The 13,701-nt window shown below is 39.8% G+C and overlaps 1 protein-coding gene across 13 annotated transcripts in view; it reads left to right on the top strand.

Moving 5' to 3' along the window:
- The window catches only part of syne2b (spectrin repeat containing, nuclear envelope 2b), a 109,597-nt gene that overhangs the window by 33,659 nt on the left and 62,237 nt on the right, over window positions 1-13,701 (top strand). For 11 of the 13 annotated variants that reach the window (XM_058795762.1, XM_058795764.1, XM_058795765.1 and 8 more), the window contains 16 exons: window positions 144-473; window positions 594-923; window positions 1,297-1,626; window positions 1,709-2,053; window positions 2,768-2,946; window positions 3,335-3,650; window positions 3,762-3,926; window positions 4,031-4,378; window positions 4,478-4,614; window positions 5,757-5,895; window positions 6,021-6,194; window positions 6,266-6,340; window positions 6,449-10,852; window positions 12,604-12,768; window positions 12,916-13,071; window positions 13,259-13,530. In XM_058795762.1, the coding sequence (XP_058651745.1) occupies window positions 144-473; window positions 594-923; window positions 1,297-1,626; window positions 1,709-2,053; window positions 2,768-2,946; window positions 3,335-3,650; window positions 3,762-3,926; window positions 4,031-4,378; window positions 4,478-4,614; window positions 5,757-5,895; window positions 6,021-6,194; window positions 6,266-6,340; window positions 6,449-10,852; window positions 12,604-12,768; window positions 12,916-13,071; window positions 13,259-13,530 (7,865 nt within the window). The remainder of the gene's footprint in view (window positions 1-143; window positions 474-593; window positions 924-1,296; window positions 1,627-1,708; window positions 2,054-2,767; window positions 2,947-3,334; window positions 3,651-3,761; window positions 3,927-4,030; window positions 4,379-4,477; window positions 4,615-5,756; window positions 5,896-6,020; window positions 6,195-6,265; window positions 6,341-6,448; window positions 10,853-12,603; window positions 12,769-12,915; window positions 13,072-13,258; window positions 13,531-13,701) is intronic. The other 2 variants (XM_058795768.1, XM_058795769.1) reach the window with 2 other exon arrangements.

The following is a 13,701-nucleotide window of genomic DNA, read 5'->3' as shown; positions in this document are numbered from 1 at the left end:
TAACCCTCACTGTTTGGATTCTTTAGCTGTATTTTAGGGGAACAACTGGTTAAACATCTTAAGCTGAATGGAATGAGGAATGTCCTCAGTGTATTTAGAATAAAATTAATTTTCTTTTGGTTTTCTTTTTTCTGTGTTTTAAGGCTGTTCTTAATCTAAGTCCTGAGGGTGATGCTAAACTCGTGGCTCTGAAAGAAGAGGGTGATGTTTTATGTGCTCATGAGATTTTGGAGGACACCAGAAGACAGGAGCTCATTCACACCCTTGGAAACATTGAAGATGAGTGGAAAAAAGTTCTGGATATGGCTCAGCAGCTAAAAAATCAAGCAGAACTCCAAGACACTCTCTGTAGAGAACTAGAAGATCTACAGGCCCAGGAAGAGAGCATCCAGTCCTGGGTGAGGGAACAACTGCAAATGCTTCGCTCTTTGGGGAAGGACCTTCAGCCACATGAAAAACTTAATAAAGTGCAGGTAAAGACAGAGGGATTTAAAAAAAATCTTTTCTTGCATGATTCTAACCCAGATACAACTGAGTAAAGGTTGCTAGCCGTGCACATATTGTGTTGGGAGTAATGTCTGTATATCCTCTAGGCTGTCATAGACCTTGGTGATGAAGCCGATTCCAGATTGGCCAGTTTACAGAGACAAGGACAACATTTATGTTCTCATAAAGAGCTTGAGAATGAGAGGAGGAGCCGCATTGACCAAACCCACAGAGCAGTAGAGGAGGAGTGGAGGAAAGTGCTACAACTTGCCCAGCAACTCAAGAACCAGGTCAAGCATGAGCAATCTCTCTACAGAGAGTTACAAACTTTCTATGATCTGGGAGAGGACGCTCGATCCTGGATTAGACATCTCAGAGAGACCCTGGATTCCCTTCTTGTGACATCTTCCATTCAAGAGAGGCTTAATGGAGCTGAGGTAATGGAGAGGAAAATTTAACCCTTAAATGTTTGTACATGAGAGGCTTGGGAAGGGACAGTGAGTAAGCCTAATTGATGATAAACTATAATATTGAAAATGGGGCAAGTACTCAGGTTCACTCTAAAGGCATACATTCGATTACATCAGACGGCTAAAAATTGTAGCCAACACATCTTAAGCATTCAAAATGTGAGGCTACATAAATATGATTTGTCCTTCGTTAAGAAACAAGGCCATACTTTCTGGAACAGTAAATATTTATTGAAAACCAATGAAAAAGCTTTAATGGGTTGCACGATTGCATGAAGAATTAAAGCATGACAGAAATTATGGTTTAGATGAATGTCTTCATTTTTTCTTTTGTTTTTAGGCACTACTAGCTCATAGATCTGAGTGGGACTATAAAATTTCTGACCTAAAGACGAAGGGAGAGAATCTATGTTCTTGTGAAGATCTAGATGAGGACAAATGTCAGACAATCCAACACGCGTTAAAAAATGTACAGCATGAGTGGATGGGAGTTTTGATGCAGACTCAGGAACTGAAGAACAAATCAGAACTTGAGCAGTCTCTTTTGAAGGACCTTCAGGATCTTCAAGAAAAGGAGGAGAGCACTCACTCTTGGCTTAAAGAGCAGCATCTGAAGATCGAATTGCTTGGTGAAGAGACTCAGTTACAAGAGAAAATGAATGGAGCTCAGGTAAGAGACAAAGAGTGATATTCAACCTTCACCAAATATGTACTTAAAGAAAATAGTCTGACTTACTCGCTGTTTATTCTAGGCCATCCTGAACTCAGAATCAGAGGGGGATTACAAGCTAGCCAATCTGAGGAGGAATGCAGAGGGTTTGTGTTCTCGAGAAGGCCTGGAGGAGAAAAGAAAACTGGAAATCCAGCTGAACCTGAGATCAATTGAAGAAAAATGGAAGAAGGTCCTGGCAAGTGCTCAAGAATTAAAGGACCAGGCTGAGCTCCAAGATTCTCTTGCAAGGGAGCTTCAGAATGTCTGTACCCAGGAGGAGAGCACCTGGACCTGGGTGAAGAACCAGAAAGATTGCCTGGACTCACTGGGGAAAAGTACTCATGGTACACAGGAGCAGATTGAGGAAAGACTAAGCAAAGCACAAGTAAGTAGAACAATATGGAGAAAAAGAAGAAGAAATTTACATGTCTGTAGTAAAACACTTATTAGAAGAAGTTAAAGGAACACTCCACTTTTTTTGGAAATAGGCTCATTCTCCAACTCCCCCAGAGTTAATAAGTTGAGTTTTACCGTTTTTGAATCCATTCAGCTGATGTCTGGATCTGGCGATAGCACTTTTAGCATAGCTTAGCATAGATCATTGAATCCGATTAGACCAGTAGCATCGCGTTCAAAAATGACCAAAGAGTTTCGATATTTGTCCTATTTAAAACTTGACTCTTCTGTAGTTATATCGTGTACTAAGACCGGCGGAAAATGAAAAGTTGCAATTTTCTAGGCTGATATGATTAAGAACTATACTTTCATTCCGGTGTAATAATCAAGGAACTTTGCTGCTGTACCATGGCGCAGTAATATTACGTAGCGCCTGAAAGTAGTCCCCAGCTAGGTATCTATTTATAATATAGCTGGGGACTAATTTCAGGCGCTACGTAATATCACTGCGCCATGGTATGGCAGCAAAGTTCCTTGATTATTACGCCGGAATGAGAGTATAGTTCCTATCCAAATCGGCCTAGAAAATCGCACAATCGGAGTTGGAGAATGAGCCTATTTCCAAAAAAAGTGGAGTGTTCCTTTAAACTGCATTGCACATGATCAACAAAAATGTGACAGTCAAGAACTCTCTGTCTTTCAGGCAATTTTAAGTATGCACTCTGAGGGCAACTCTAAGATTGCAGCCCTGAAACAGACAGTAGACCATCTTTTTAACCGTGAAGATCTTGATGAAGATGCAAGACATTCTCTTGTTAAGAAAATGAAAAATGCAGAGGAGGAGTGGAAGACAACACTGCAACAAGCACAGGAGCTGCATAGGTTTGATATGACAATTTTGTATGTAAAAAGTAATTGCAAACAACACTTCTAGATGATTCAAACTGATGGCAAATAATCATATTTATAAATATGTTTTTATGTATGGCTTTTTATGTACAGATCAGTGTGCATAATTAAATTTTTTTATGTGTTAAAATTATAGCTTTTAGAACTTAAAATGTACACTTCTCATTTTAATTACTTGGTGTATATAAAAATACAGTAAGTAAATATTTTTCTAAATAATATAAAAAAATAATAGCTTTATTATATTATATTATATTATATTATATTATATTATATTATATTATATTATATTATATTATATTATATTATATTATATTATATTATATTATATTATATTATATTATGATTCCTCATTCTGCAGTCTGCTGCGAAGTGTAGTGGAACGCCTGGAGTCCTGTCGGTGTCAGAAGGAACAGCTTCAGTCTCGTCTGGATCAGGTGAAACAGCAAATAGCTGCACTGCCACGGCACTTCCCCTGGCCTGGTTTAGGGGATAGAAGGCACACATTGGAGCAAGCCAAGAGTCTGCTAGATCGTACCAGAGCCCTGACCCCATCTCTGTCTGCTGTCCGAGCGCTCGGGAGGGAGATGAGCCAGCTGACCCGTGATTCCAGCTGGATTGATCCATCCTGGACCACCACAGAGGAGTGCATACCTGAGTTAATCAAAGATCTTAGGGTAAGGCTGTTTAGGTATGCTGTTCTAAATATTTCTGACTAATCGTGACTAATAGATAATAGAAACTTGATTTACGTGTATGACATTCTTTTTTTATGTGTGCTTCTGTAGGAGTTTTGCCTAAATCTCGAAGAGGAAGTCCGGAGAGAGCGAGTCTGTGCTCAGTTAGTTGAGCAGCACACTGTAGCACAGGATTGGCTGAGAGAGCAAGTCAAAGGTTTCGGTGCTCTGCCCACTGAACGCCATGGGTTACAAAGCTCTATTAACACTCTTAAGGTCTATTTAAATTCTGTTTGTATAAAATCAATGAATCCATTTTTCAGTTCTTCAGCAAACCTGTTAATAAATAAAATGATACATATTTTATTGTAATTTTGTAGGCTCTTCTTCAGACCATAGACAGGGAGAAGAGAGAAATGAAAGAACTGGATGCTGTTAAAAATTCCCTGATGGATCTTTGCACTCCAGGAGGTTGTGATGCCCTGACCTTAGAGGTCAGCCATCTTCATGACCTCTGTGTGTCCTCTGAGAAAGAGATGAGGGAACGGTTAGCTGTGTGTGAGGCCAGATTGAGTGACATTGACCTCAGGCTTGCTGGCAGGGCACAGATTCTCAGGGAGCAAGCAGAGAGTCTCCTAGATGAGCTGCGTGCTCAGGACCACTCTTTAGGATTTCTGATGGATAGCCAGAATATCAGCCAGCTACAGGAGAACTGGCAAAGCTTCAAGGTATTGTGGGAAAATAATTCATTAATGTTCAGTTTTTTTGTTCTGAAACTTTAGAGAAAGTCAATTAATTTAAACCTGACTGTTTTTATATGCTCATAGACGTGTGAGAAAAAGCTTGAGTCTTTAGAGGGCAAAGTTCGTGACCTTGGCCAGGCTCTCCAAATGGTCCCACCAGATGAGGGACCCCCCAGCGATGTCATTTCCATAGTGGACGCAGCTACACAACAATATTGCAGGTACATACGGACATGTTGCCTTTCAAATAAATCCAATTATCAAGCTGTTCAAAACAAACATGTCTGTAATAATGTATTCCTGTATCTGGATCCTGTTTAATCAATTGACCTATCGGTAAGCCCCTCCCCTCGAATGCAGACTAGCCAATGGCAGTCCAGTATCAGTTGCACGGGGAGCAGAACTCGGACATCTTTCGGTTTCAGTGCCGTAGAGAAACATTGGCAGATCCGAAGCTCGCATCGGTTTTATGGGGTTTATGCCTCAAAAATGGAAAAACAATGTGCCTGGGGTACTTGTAACACTGATTCCAGGTATCCTGAGAGGATGGGCGATATAAATTTATTTTATTACATTTCTTGAATCCAAACAAAACAGAGCAAAATGTCCCTAAGTATTCACCCCAATACAAATGAAGACAAAAACGTTCATTTTCTGGTTGTCATACACTCATTAAGTTAACATTAACGTTCTGCTTGAGCAGATGAAAATTGTATCTTGTGCTTTAGCAACACAGTGAACAGTGGTATCTCTGGCTAAAACTAGTTAACGTTAAAGTTTGTGAGTCCATGCTAATGTACAAACCTAAATAGTGGACTGTTCTCGCGTCTTGTACAGTGTAGGTCAAAAACATAAACGAAGGTCTATATTTCAGTGCCTCTCCATATTAAACTGGTTAAATGTACATTAACTTAATCGTACCCTGCGATACATGAACAGTGTTGATCCTGCATGTTGTCATTCGTGATCGTGATAACCGACCGTAATATGAGACTTCTCCTGCTTGCATTGTGATCTGTAAACCCTCGCTTCGAGTTACCCACCGTATTTATTTTTTAATATTTTATAAATCCCTCCATGGAATATTTAATTCCCATTTGGTGGCCTTCGGTGTCCAAAATTGTGCAAAAACATTGTGGGACAAGGTTTTCACACTGTAGCTGTCATTGTAAGACAGTGAGCAACTCCCTTTGTTTGTCCGAGGGAGCAACAGTAACTAAGGGGGCGGGGCTTACTGATAGGTCAATTGTACAATTGATAGCATGTTTGTCCATTATAGTAAAATGTTGCATTGTATTACAGTGTAATACTTATTTATCAGAAGTGCATTATGGAAGATCGTCATTTTTTTTTTTTTCCTCAGTCTGCGGTCGAAACTTTTGGAAAAGCAGAATGACTGCGCAGACAGCACTGTGCAGTGTGTGAGACAGGCCTTACAAAGCATACAGTCATGGAACCAGACACATGCAAATCCTCCCTGCAGCTCAGCCACATCCATGCAGGTGTGTTTGTATCTTAATTTGCATAAAGTATGTGAGTACAAAACACTGCACCTGCATCATACTGGTCCATTTGAACGAGTAAGGTTGCTGTTAGCTTTTAAACATGCAACATTTTTACTCCTTAGGCTGCAATTGAGGAAGGTGTGAGACTGCGTAAAAGCCTGCAGGTAGCGCTGTCCCATAAAGAACTGCTGAGGGAATGTCTGGGCCCTGACTTGGCTGGCAAACTTGAAAGAGATGGAACAAAAGCACTAAACGAAGCAGACATTTACATGAGTGACCTTAAACAGGAGTTTAAAGTGAGTATGACTCAATTCTTTGGGCTGGTGCTTCACATGAGATGGTTTAAAAAGATGAGTCTGTGTTTCAGAATGTGGAGGAGAAGGTGAAGCAGGAAACTCAGAGGTTGTCACTGGAAGCTCAAAGCATTCAGCTGGATTCACAGGTACAATTTCACAAACATACATATTCACATATAAACATATTTCTAGACTTTTGTTGTATCTGGCCATTATGTGCAGTACTATGTATATATGATAAATACCATTTGTAGGTTTCTGCTGCGATGCCATCAACGAAGGAGTCTGAACAGTCAGAATTTGTTTCTTCTTCATCGTTTCTCATGGAGAGCATTGAATTGACAGATGACAGTCAGAAGGCTAAGGTACAGCCATCTGAAAACCTTGACAGTGAGATCCCTCTATGTGTAATCACAGAAACTACAACTGAAACAGAAATTCACACTGCAAGAAAATCACTACCAACATTAGAGACTGACACTGAACAGACTGATGTCCAAACAACTGTACCATTAACCACAGAGATGCTACCTGAACCAGCAACAGGAGTATATGAATCTGCTCTTCCTACAAGCAGCCATGGTGCAAATGAAACTGAAAGTGAGAATTTAGTTTCTATTGCTTTGGAAACAAAGTCTGATAATGATGAGATTGCAGATGAAAAGATGCCCATGTCCTCATCTGCAGCTGTCCACAGCTTGGAAACCACAGTACAAGACACAGACTTGGAATTACACAGCACTGAGAGCCTTAGCACAGAAGGACAAGTAAACCAGTTGTCTGTTGTAGTTGTGAGTTCAGAATCTTTTGCTGATGTGGAGGGTGAGAAAATTGAAGCAGTGACAGCAGAGCCAGATAAAGAGGAAGAGGTCTCATATATTTCACATTCCCAAGAAGAACCTTGTGGAGAAGGTGAAGCACAAACCAAAAAGTTTACTGCGCTCATTTTAGATATGGATACAGTGCACATAGATAGTGTAGACACATACTCCCACACACCCACATATGGTGCTACAGTGAAAGAAGGCTCTGCTAGTGCTATTTTAAATGAAAAGACACTGGGCAAACAAGATCTTGAAACACTGGCTCCTCCAGAAGCTGAAATTTCTGAAGTAGCCATAGAACCAATTAGCATCCCATCTTCTCTTAATGAGCCAAGTATGGTGAAATTAGAAATTAGTTCAGCAGTAGAACCAGAACAGTCACAGCTCATCGATATAGACGCTAATGGACAAATGCAAACAACAGCAACTCCACCTTCTGAAGCACAAGGTAGTGAAGATGCTGCTTCCAGAGGTATTGGAACATTTTCTTGGAACAATGGACCAAATGCTGCAATTGCTGACAGAGAGAGCGACTGGACTACAAATAATGGTCCGCGTGAAATCCAACGCCGATATATTATTCTAGACTCCCATGAGGGGGTGGAAATGCAGAGACATCATGCTCATGAAGCTACTCTTTTCAGGGCACCTACTGAGACACAGATTCAGGGATCAGAACATTCAGTGTCAGAAAGAATGGAGACAGAATGTGATGCTAAAACAGAATCAGAGATCATAGCCAGTACAAACAGACCTTTAGAAGCATCCGGACAATCTGAACTGGTTGAAACAAGCCTAAAACTACCAACAAGGCAAGTTGGAGAATTCATGCATTTCATTGTAGAAGAAGAGACAAAGAAGACCCCATCAGGTGATAAAATGCAATTCATAGAAGTTGATCCTAAACTTAAACCTCCAATCAAGCAACAAAATGAGGTAGAAACTGAGGTCCAACAAACAAACAAAGTGCATGTCTCAACAACAGTAGAGGAGAAACCTGAAGGTGAAGAAGCCATTGAGGTCATTTTGGGAGAAGAGCCAAAGACCCAATCAGGTGGTAAAGCACGATCCAAAGAAATCGAACCTGAACTGACACCTCCAATCAAGCTCCTGGTTGACTGGGACACTGAGGTACAACCTGAAAGAATTAATGTCTCACTAACACCAGAGGAGAAACCTGAAGTCATAGAAGCCACAGATGTGATTGTAGAAGAAGAGATGAACAAGACCCCATCAGGTGAAAAAGCACAATTAATGGAATCTGAACCACCTGTCAGGAGAAATTACAATAAAACTGATGTCCAGTCAAACAAGGTAAATGTCTCAACACAAAAGGAGAAAGCTGAAGGTGAAGAGGCTGTGGAAGTCACTGTAGAAGAGGAGACAAAGACAACATCATCAGTTGATAAAGCACAATCCATAGAAGCTGAACCTGAACTGACACCTTTAATCAAACAACAGAATGACCAGAACACTGAGGTCCAGTCAGAAAAGGTGGATGTATCACCAGAGGAGAAAACTGAATGTGAAGAAGCCTTGCATGTCATTGAAGAACGGAATGACTGGGTCACCGAGGTACAGTCTGAAAGAATTAATGTCTCACTAACACCAGAGGAGAAACATGAAGTCATAGAAGCCACAGATGTGATTGTAGAAGAAGAGACAAACAAGACCCCATCAGATGAAAAAGCACATTCCATAGAAGCTGAACCTAAACCAACACCACCAGTCAGGCGAAGAAACGAAAATAAGTTTGATGTCCAATCAGAAAAGGTAAATATCTCAACAACATCAGAGAAGAAGCCTGAAGGTACAGAGGTTATCACTGTCATTGTGGAAGATGAAATAAAGATGACTCCATCAGATGATAAAGCACAATCCCTAGAAGCGGAACCTATACTGACACCAACTGTCAGGCAACAAAATGAGGGTGAAACCGATGTCCAATCAAACCAGGTAAAACTGTCAACAACATCAGAGGAGAAACCTGGGGATACCATGCATATCATTGAGGAGGAAAGGACAAAAAAGACATCGGTTGATAAAGTGCAATCCATAGAAGCTGAGCCTAAACCAACGCCACCAGTCAGAAGACGAAATGAGGGTGAAACTGAGGTCCAATTAGATAAGGTGGATGTCATACCAACACCTCCCACCAGACGACGTAAAGGTGATAAGTTATCGTTAGATATTGAATCACAGATAGAGGGAGAAGTTCTTCCCACCCCACCAAGCAGAAGACGTAGAGAGAAAATAGGAATTGAGAGGTTTTCACTTGATTTAGAGTCCCAACCCACACCACCAGCAAGAAGACATAAAGAAAAAGAAGATAGAAGATTATCACTTGATCTGGAGACCCAACCCATGCCACCAGCAAGACAATGTAAAGAAAAAGAAGGTAGTAAATTATCACTCTACCTGGAGACTGAACCCACACCACCAGCAAGACGACGTAAAGAAAAAGAAGGTAGTAAATTATCGCTTGATCTAGAGACCCAACCCACACCACCAGCAAGACGACGTAAAGAAAAAGAAGATAGAAGATTATCACTTGATCTGGAGACCCAACCCATGCCACCAGCAAGACGACGTAAAGAAAAAGAAGGTAGTAAATTATCACTCTACCTGGAGACTGAACCCACACCACCAGCAAGACGACGTAAAGAAAAAGAAGGTAGTAAATTATCGCTTGATCTAGAGACCCAACCCACACCACCAGCAAGACGACGTAAAGAAAAAGAAAATAGTCGATTATCGCTTGATCTGGAGACCCAACCAACACCACCAGAAAGACAACGTAAGGAAAAAGCAGATAGTACATTATCGCTTGATCTGGAGACCCAACCAACACCACCAGAAAGACGACATAAGGAAAAAGCAGATAGTACATTGTCGCTTGATCTGGAGACCCAACCAACACCACCAGAAAGACGATGTAAGGAAAAAGAAGATAGTACATTATCGCTTGATCTGGAGACCCAACCAACACCACCAGAAAGACGACGTAAGGAAAAAGAAGATAGTACATTATCGCTTGATCTGGAGACCCAACCAACACCACCAGAAAGACGACGTAAAGAAAAAGGTGAAGATAAAGGATTATCAATTGATCTGGAGCCTCAACCAACTTCACCATCAAGAAGACACAAGGATAAGCCAGAGAGTGATATGTTATTTTACAGTGCTGAATTAGGAAAAAGTGATAATCAGCAAACCAGTGAACATAAAGACAGGGAAGAGCACACTGATAAACCAACTCCACCTGTCAGACACAAAATTAATCAGGTTGAAAGTGATGTGGCAGTTTGCAAAAACCAAGAAGAGAAAGAGGCCTTTGTGAAACCCACTCCACCAACAAGAAGGAAAGATAGCAAAGTTGAGAACGAAATTGTCGCAGGTACTTCTAACCTGAAAGAAGATATGAGCATACATAAACCAACTCCACCTCTGAGGCGAAAAGACAGCCAAGCAGAAACTGAGATGGTTTCAACCACTCCTAAAAGTCAACCTGAGGAAGTCCTTCCAACTCCACCGACCAGGCGAACGAAAGATCAAATAGAAGCTGACAGAGTTCCATTAATGCCAGAAGAGCCACAGGTCATATCAACTCCAACAACCAGCGACAAAGTAAATACTTTGAATGAAAAGGTCTCTATGTGTGCAAGACTGGAATTGGAAACAGATGTTGAAGCAATACCTAAACAGGAAGATAAAGATGAGTCTGATACAAAGTCATTGGTTGGTCAGGAGCAGCAAGAGGAGGGGCAGGACTCTACTTTGGTCCCAGAACCCATAAGTGTAATCAGTCAGACAGAGAGCGTCAGTGAGATGCAGGTAACTTTAATGTGCATGATTCCACCAAAAGGAACAAACCTGCATGAGGTATGATGGTGTGGTATCTGCATGCTGGACTGTAATGGAAGTGTTCAACTGAGGATGTGTGCTAGGGTCAAAATGAAGTGTCCTTAAGCTATCTGGATATTTGCTTTGTAGGGTGAAATGAATCCCCTTTTTTGCAACAGTCCAATTGTCTACATTCCCAAACACAGCTAACACATTAGGTTTTAACTCTAATGGAAGAAGAAATCTTCTAACAAAGTTTCAATTAACACCTGGAGCTCCTGAATAACCCTTCTATTTGTATCTTTATATGTTGGTGTGGCTCTGGCTGCCTTACCACTGAGAAAATACCATCATATTCAGGTCCATGCAGACAGTCATTACTGCTCTCTATCAGTGAATAAATACTCTTTCATTCTTTTAATATTGTCATGTTCACAGAGAGGGCATAAGAGGGCAATTTTTTTTCTGTTCCATCACCTCTTCCTTATGGCACTGTGAATGTTGGGAATGGCTTTCTGAGTTTGGTAACACTTTACGGTAAGGGTACATGAATTACTATGAATTCATGCATAAATTAATATGTGAATCATGCATTACTTCATGTATTAATATCTCATGAATTATCAGGAACTAACATGAATTCAAAGTCTTTCATTCATGACTTCATGGATGAACAACACCTTAATTAATACATTAACTAAGGCGAGTACATTATCATGATTTATGATTTATTACGAATAATCATGATGTTTTCTTTGTTCACAAAAAAACAAGGTCTTTACTATCTATTGTGGATAAAGCTATGCTTATGGTACATTATTCAAAAAAGCATTATTTTGTGCATGTAAGACTACTTGAATTATTAAAGGAATATACAAAAATCCACATTACCTCATGCATGCATACAGGCTAGAACATTATATCAATTAATGTGAGAACTAATGTTTTTCATTAAATATGATATGAGTTATCAAGCATGTTCATATCACTTTAGTTGAGGGGCCACACACATGATGAAGTCATGAGAAGTTAATGCTTAGTTAATGTTGATTACTGTATTTCGATGTTAACAGAATTCACATACTGTGTTCTGTGATTGGCCAATGTACATTTACCTGCAGGCTACTATGAAGAAGATATGAACATGCTTGATAACTCATATCATATTTAATGAAAAACATTAGTTTTAACATTAATTGATATACTGTTCTAGCCTGTATGCATGCATGAGGTAATGTGGATTTTTGTATATTCCTTTAATAATTCAAGAAAGAAATGTACCATAAGAATAGCTTTATCCACAATAGATAGTAAATACCTTGTTTTTTTGTGAACAAAGAAAACCTCATGATCATGCGTAATAAATCATGATGATGTACTCACCTTAGTTAATGTCTTAATTAAGGTGTTGTTCATCCATGAAGTCATGAATGAAAGACTTTGAACTCATGTTAGTTCCTGATAATTCATGAGATATTAATGCATGAAGTAATGCATTATTCACACATTAATTTATGCATGAATTCATGGTAATTCATGTACCCTTACTGTAAAGTGTTACCCTGAGTTTTAATTTGTGTTTTTACCCACGATTGAGTTAGCTTGAATTTTCTTTATTAACTGCTCAAATATCTTAGTTATTTGTCTAGAATCTTTTATCCTGTATATGAGATGTTGCAGTTGCTAGTCTTCAGTTCAGCCATTAAAAATGTTGTTTATTCTGTTAATTTTTTGTGTTGCAGCCACAAGATCAAGATGTGGATGATTCTCCCCAAGTTGGTCTCGCGGCTGAAATCACTGAGAGTCAAGCAGAGGAAGATAGGGAGCCTGAGGGACCCACAATGAAGGATATATTCATGGAGATCAAAAAAATGACTGAAAAGGGCCCAAAAAGTGTACTTATGGAGGTAATATTTAAAATTGTTAACACTATAACATTAAATTCAAAATACTGAAAGTGATTTAAACAGTGTCAAGACATTTAAGTTTAACATAAACAAAAAATTATATGTGCAGTATGTCAACTGTTCTTTCAAAAAGCTTATATTTTTTAGGGTATACCTCATGAAAGTACAAAGAAACTTCTTGACACTTCCAGCACTGATCTTGAAGCTCAGTTAAAAAGACTAGTGTTCCATTTACTGGATCTTCGAACTTGCCCAGCTGCTCTGAACTCCAAAGACATGGCCAAACAACTAGAGGAGGCTGAGGTGGGACAACCCAATAAAAACATCAGTGTGATGAACTTACACTTTACGTATTACTGATTGTTCTATGTCCTCTTGCCTATATAATATGTAAAAGTAGCAATGCTGATTTTTCAAATAATCATTTGTATTAGAATCCTAATTTACGTTTGGAGGTGAGCACATTTAGTATTATATTATGTTATTTTAGGAATGTAGACGGTGTGCCCAGAGACAGGTATCTATGCTGTCTAGGCAAGACCAGGCTACTGGAGACATTGGCAGGGGCACTAATGGCACAGTTCATGACCCTGAGGGTATGCAACAGCTGAGTGCCCAGTGGAGTGCAGCTTTGTGGGATGCAGCAAGCTCTGTTCACTCCAAAGAAGCTCAACTACAGATGGTTGCAGATTTCAACAGACAGACCCAGAAAGTCGAAGCTATTCTGGAGAGACTCAAAATTGAGCGTGCGGCACTGAGATTGTACGTATTTACTACTAAGCAAGTTGTTTCTGTACGTATCACACTGAGCAAGTTTATTGTTGCACTAAATTAGGGGTCAACTGATTATCGGTGCGATATTAAGCATTTTTATGTTTTTTACGGCAGTTAATGGTATGGGTCATTTTCAAAACGATTTTCCGATAAAATAAT

Source organism: Onychostoma macrolepis, chromosome 13 (assembly GCF_012432095.1).
Source record: "Onychostoma macrolepis isolate SWU-2019 chromosome 13, ASM1243209v1, whole genome shotgun sequence".
Classification (NCBI taxonomy): Eukaryota; Metazoa; Chordata; class Actinopteri; order Cypriniformes; family Cyprinidae; genus Onychostoma; species Onychostoma macrolepis.
Note: the sequence above shows the minus strand (reverse complement) of the source record. Positions and strands in the feature narration are given on the sequence as shown.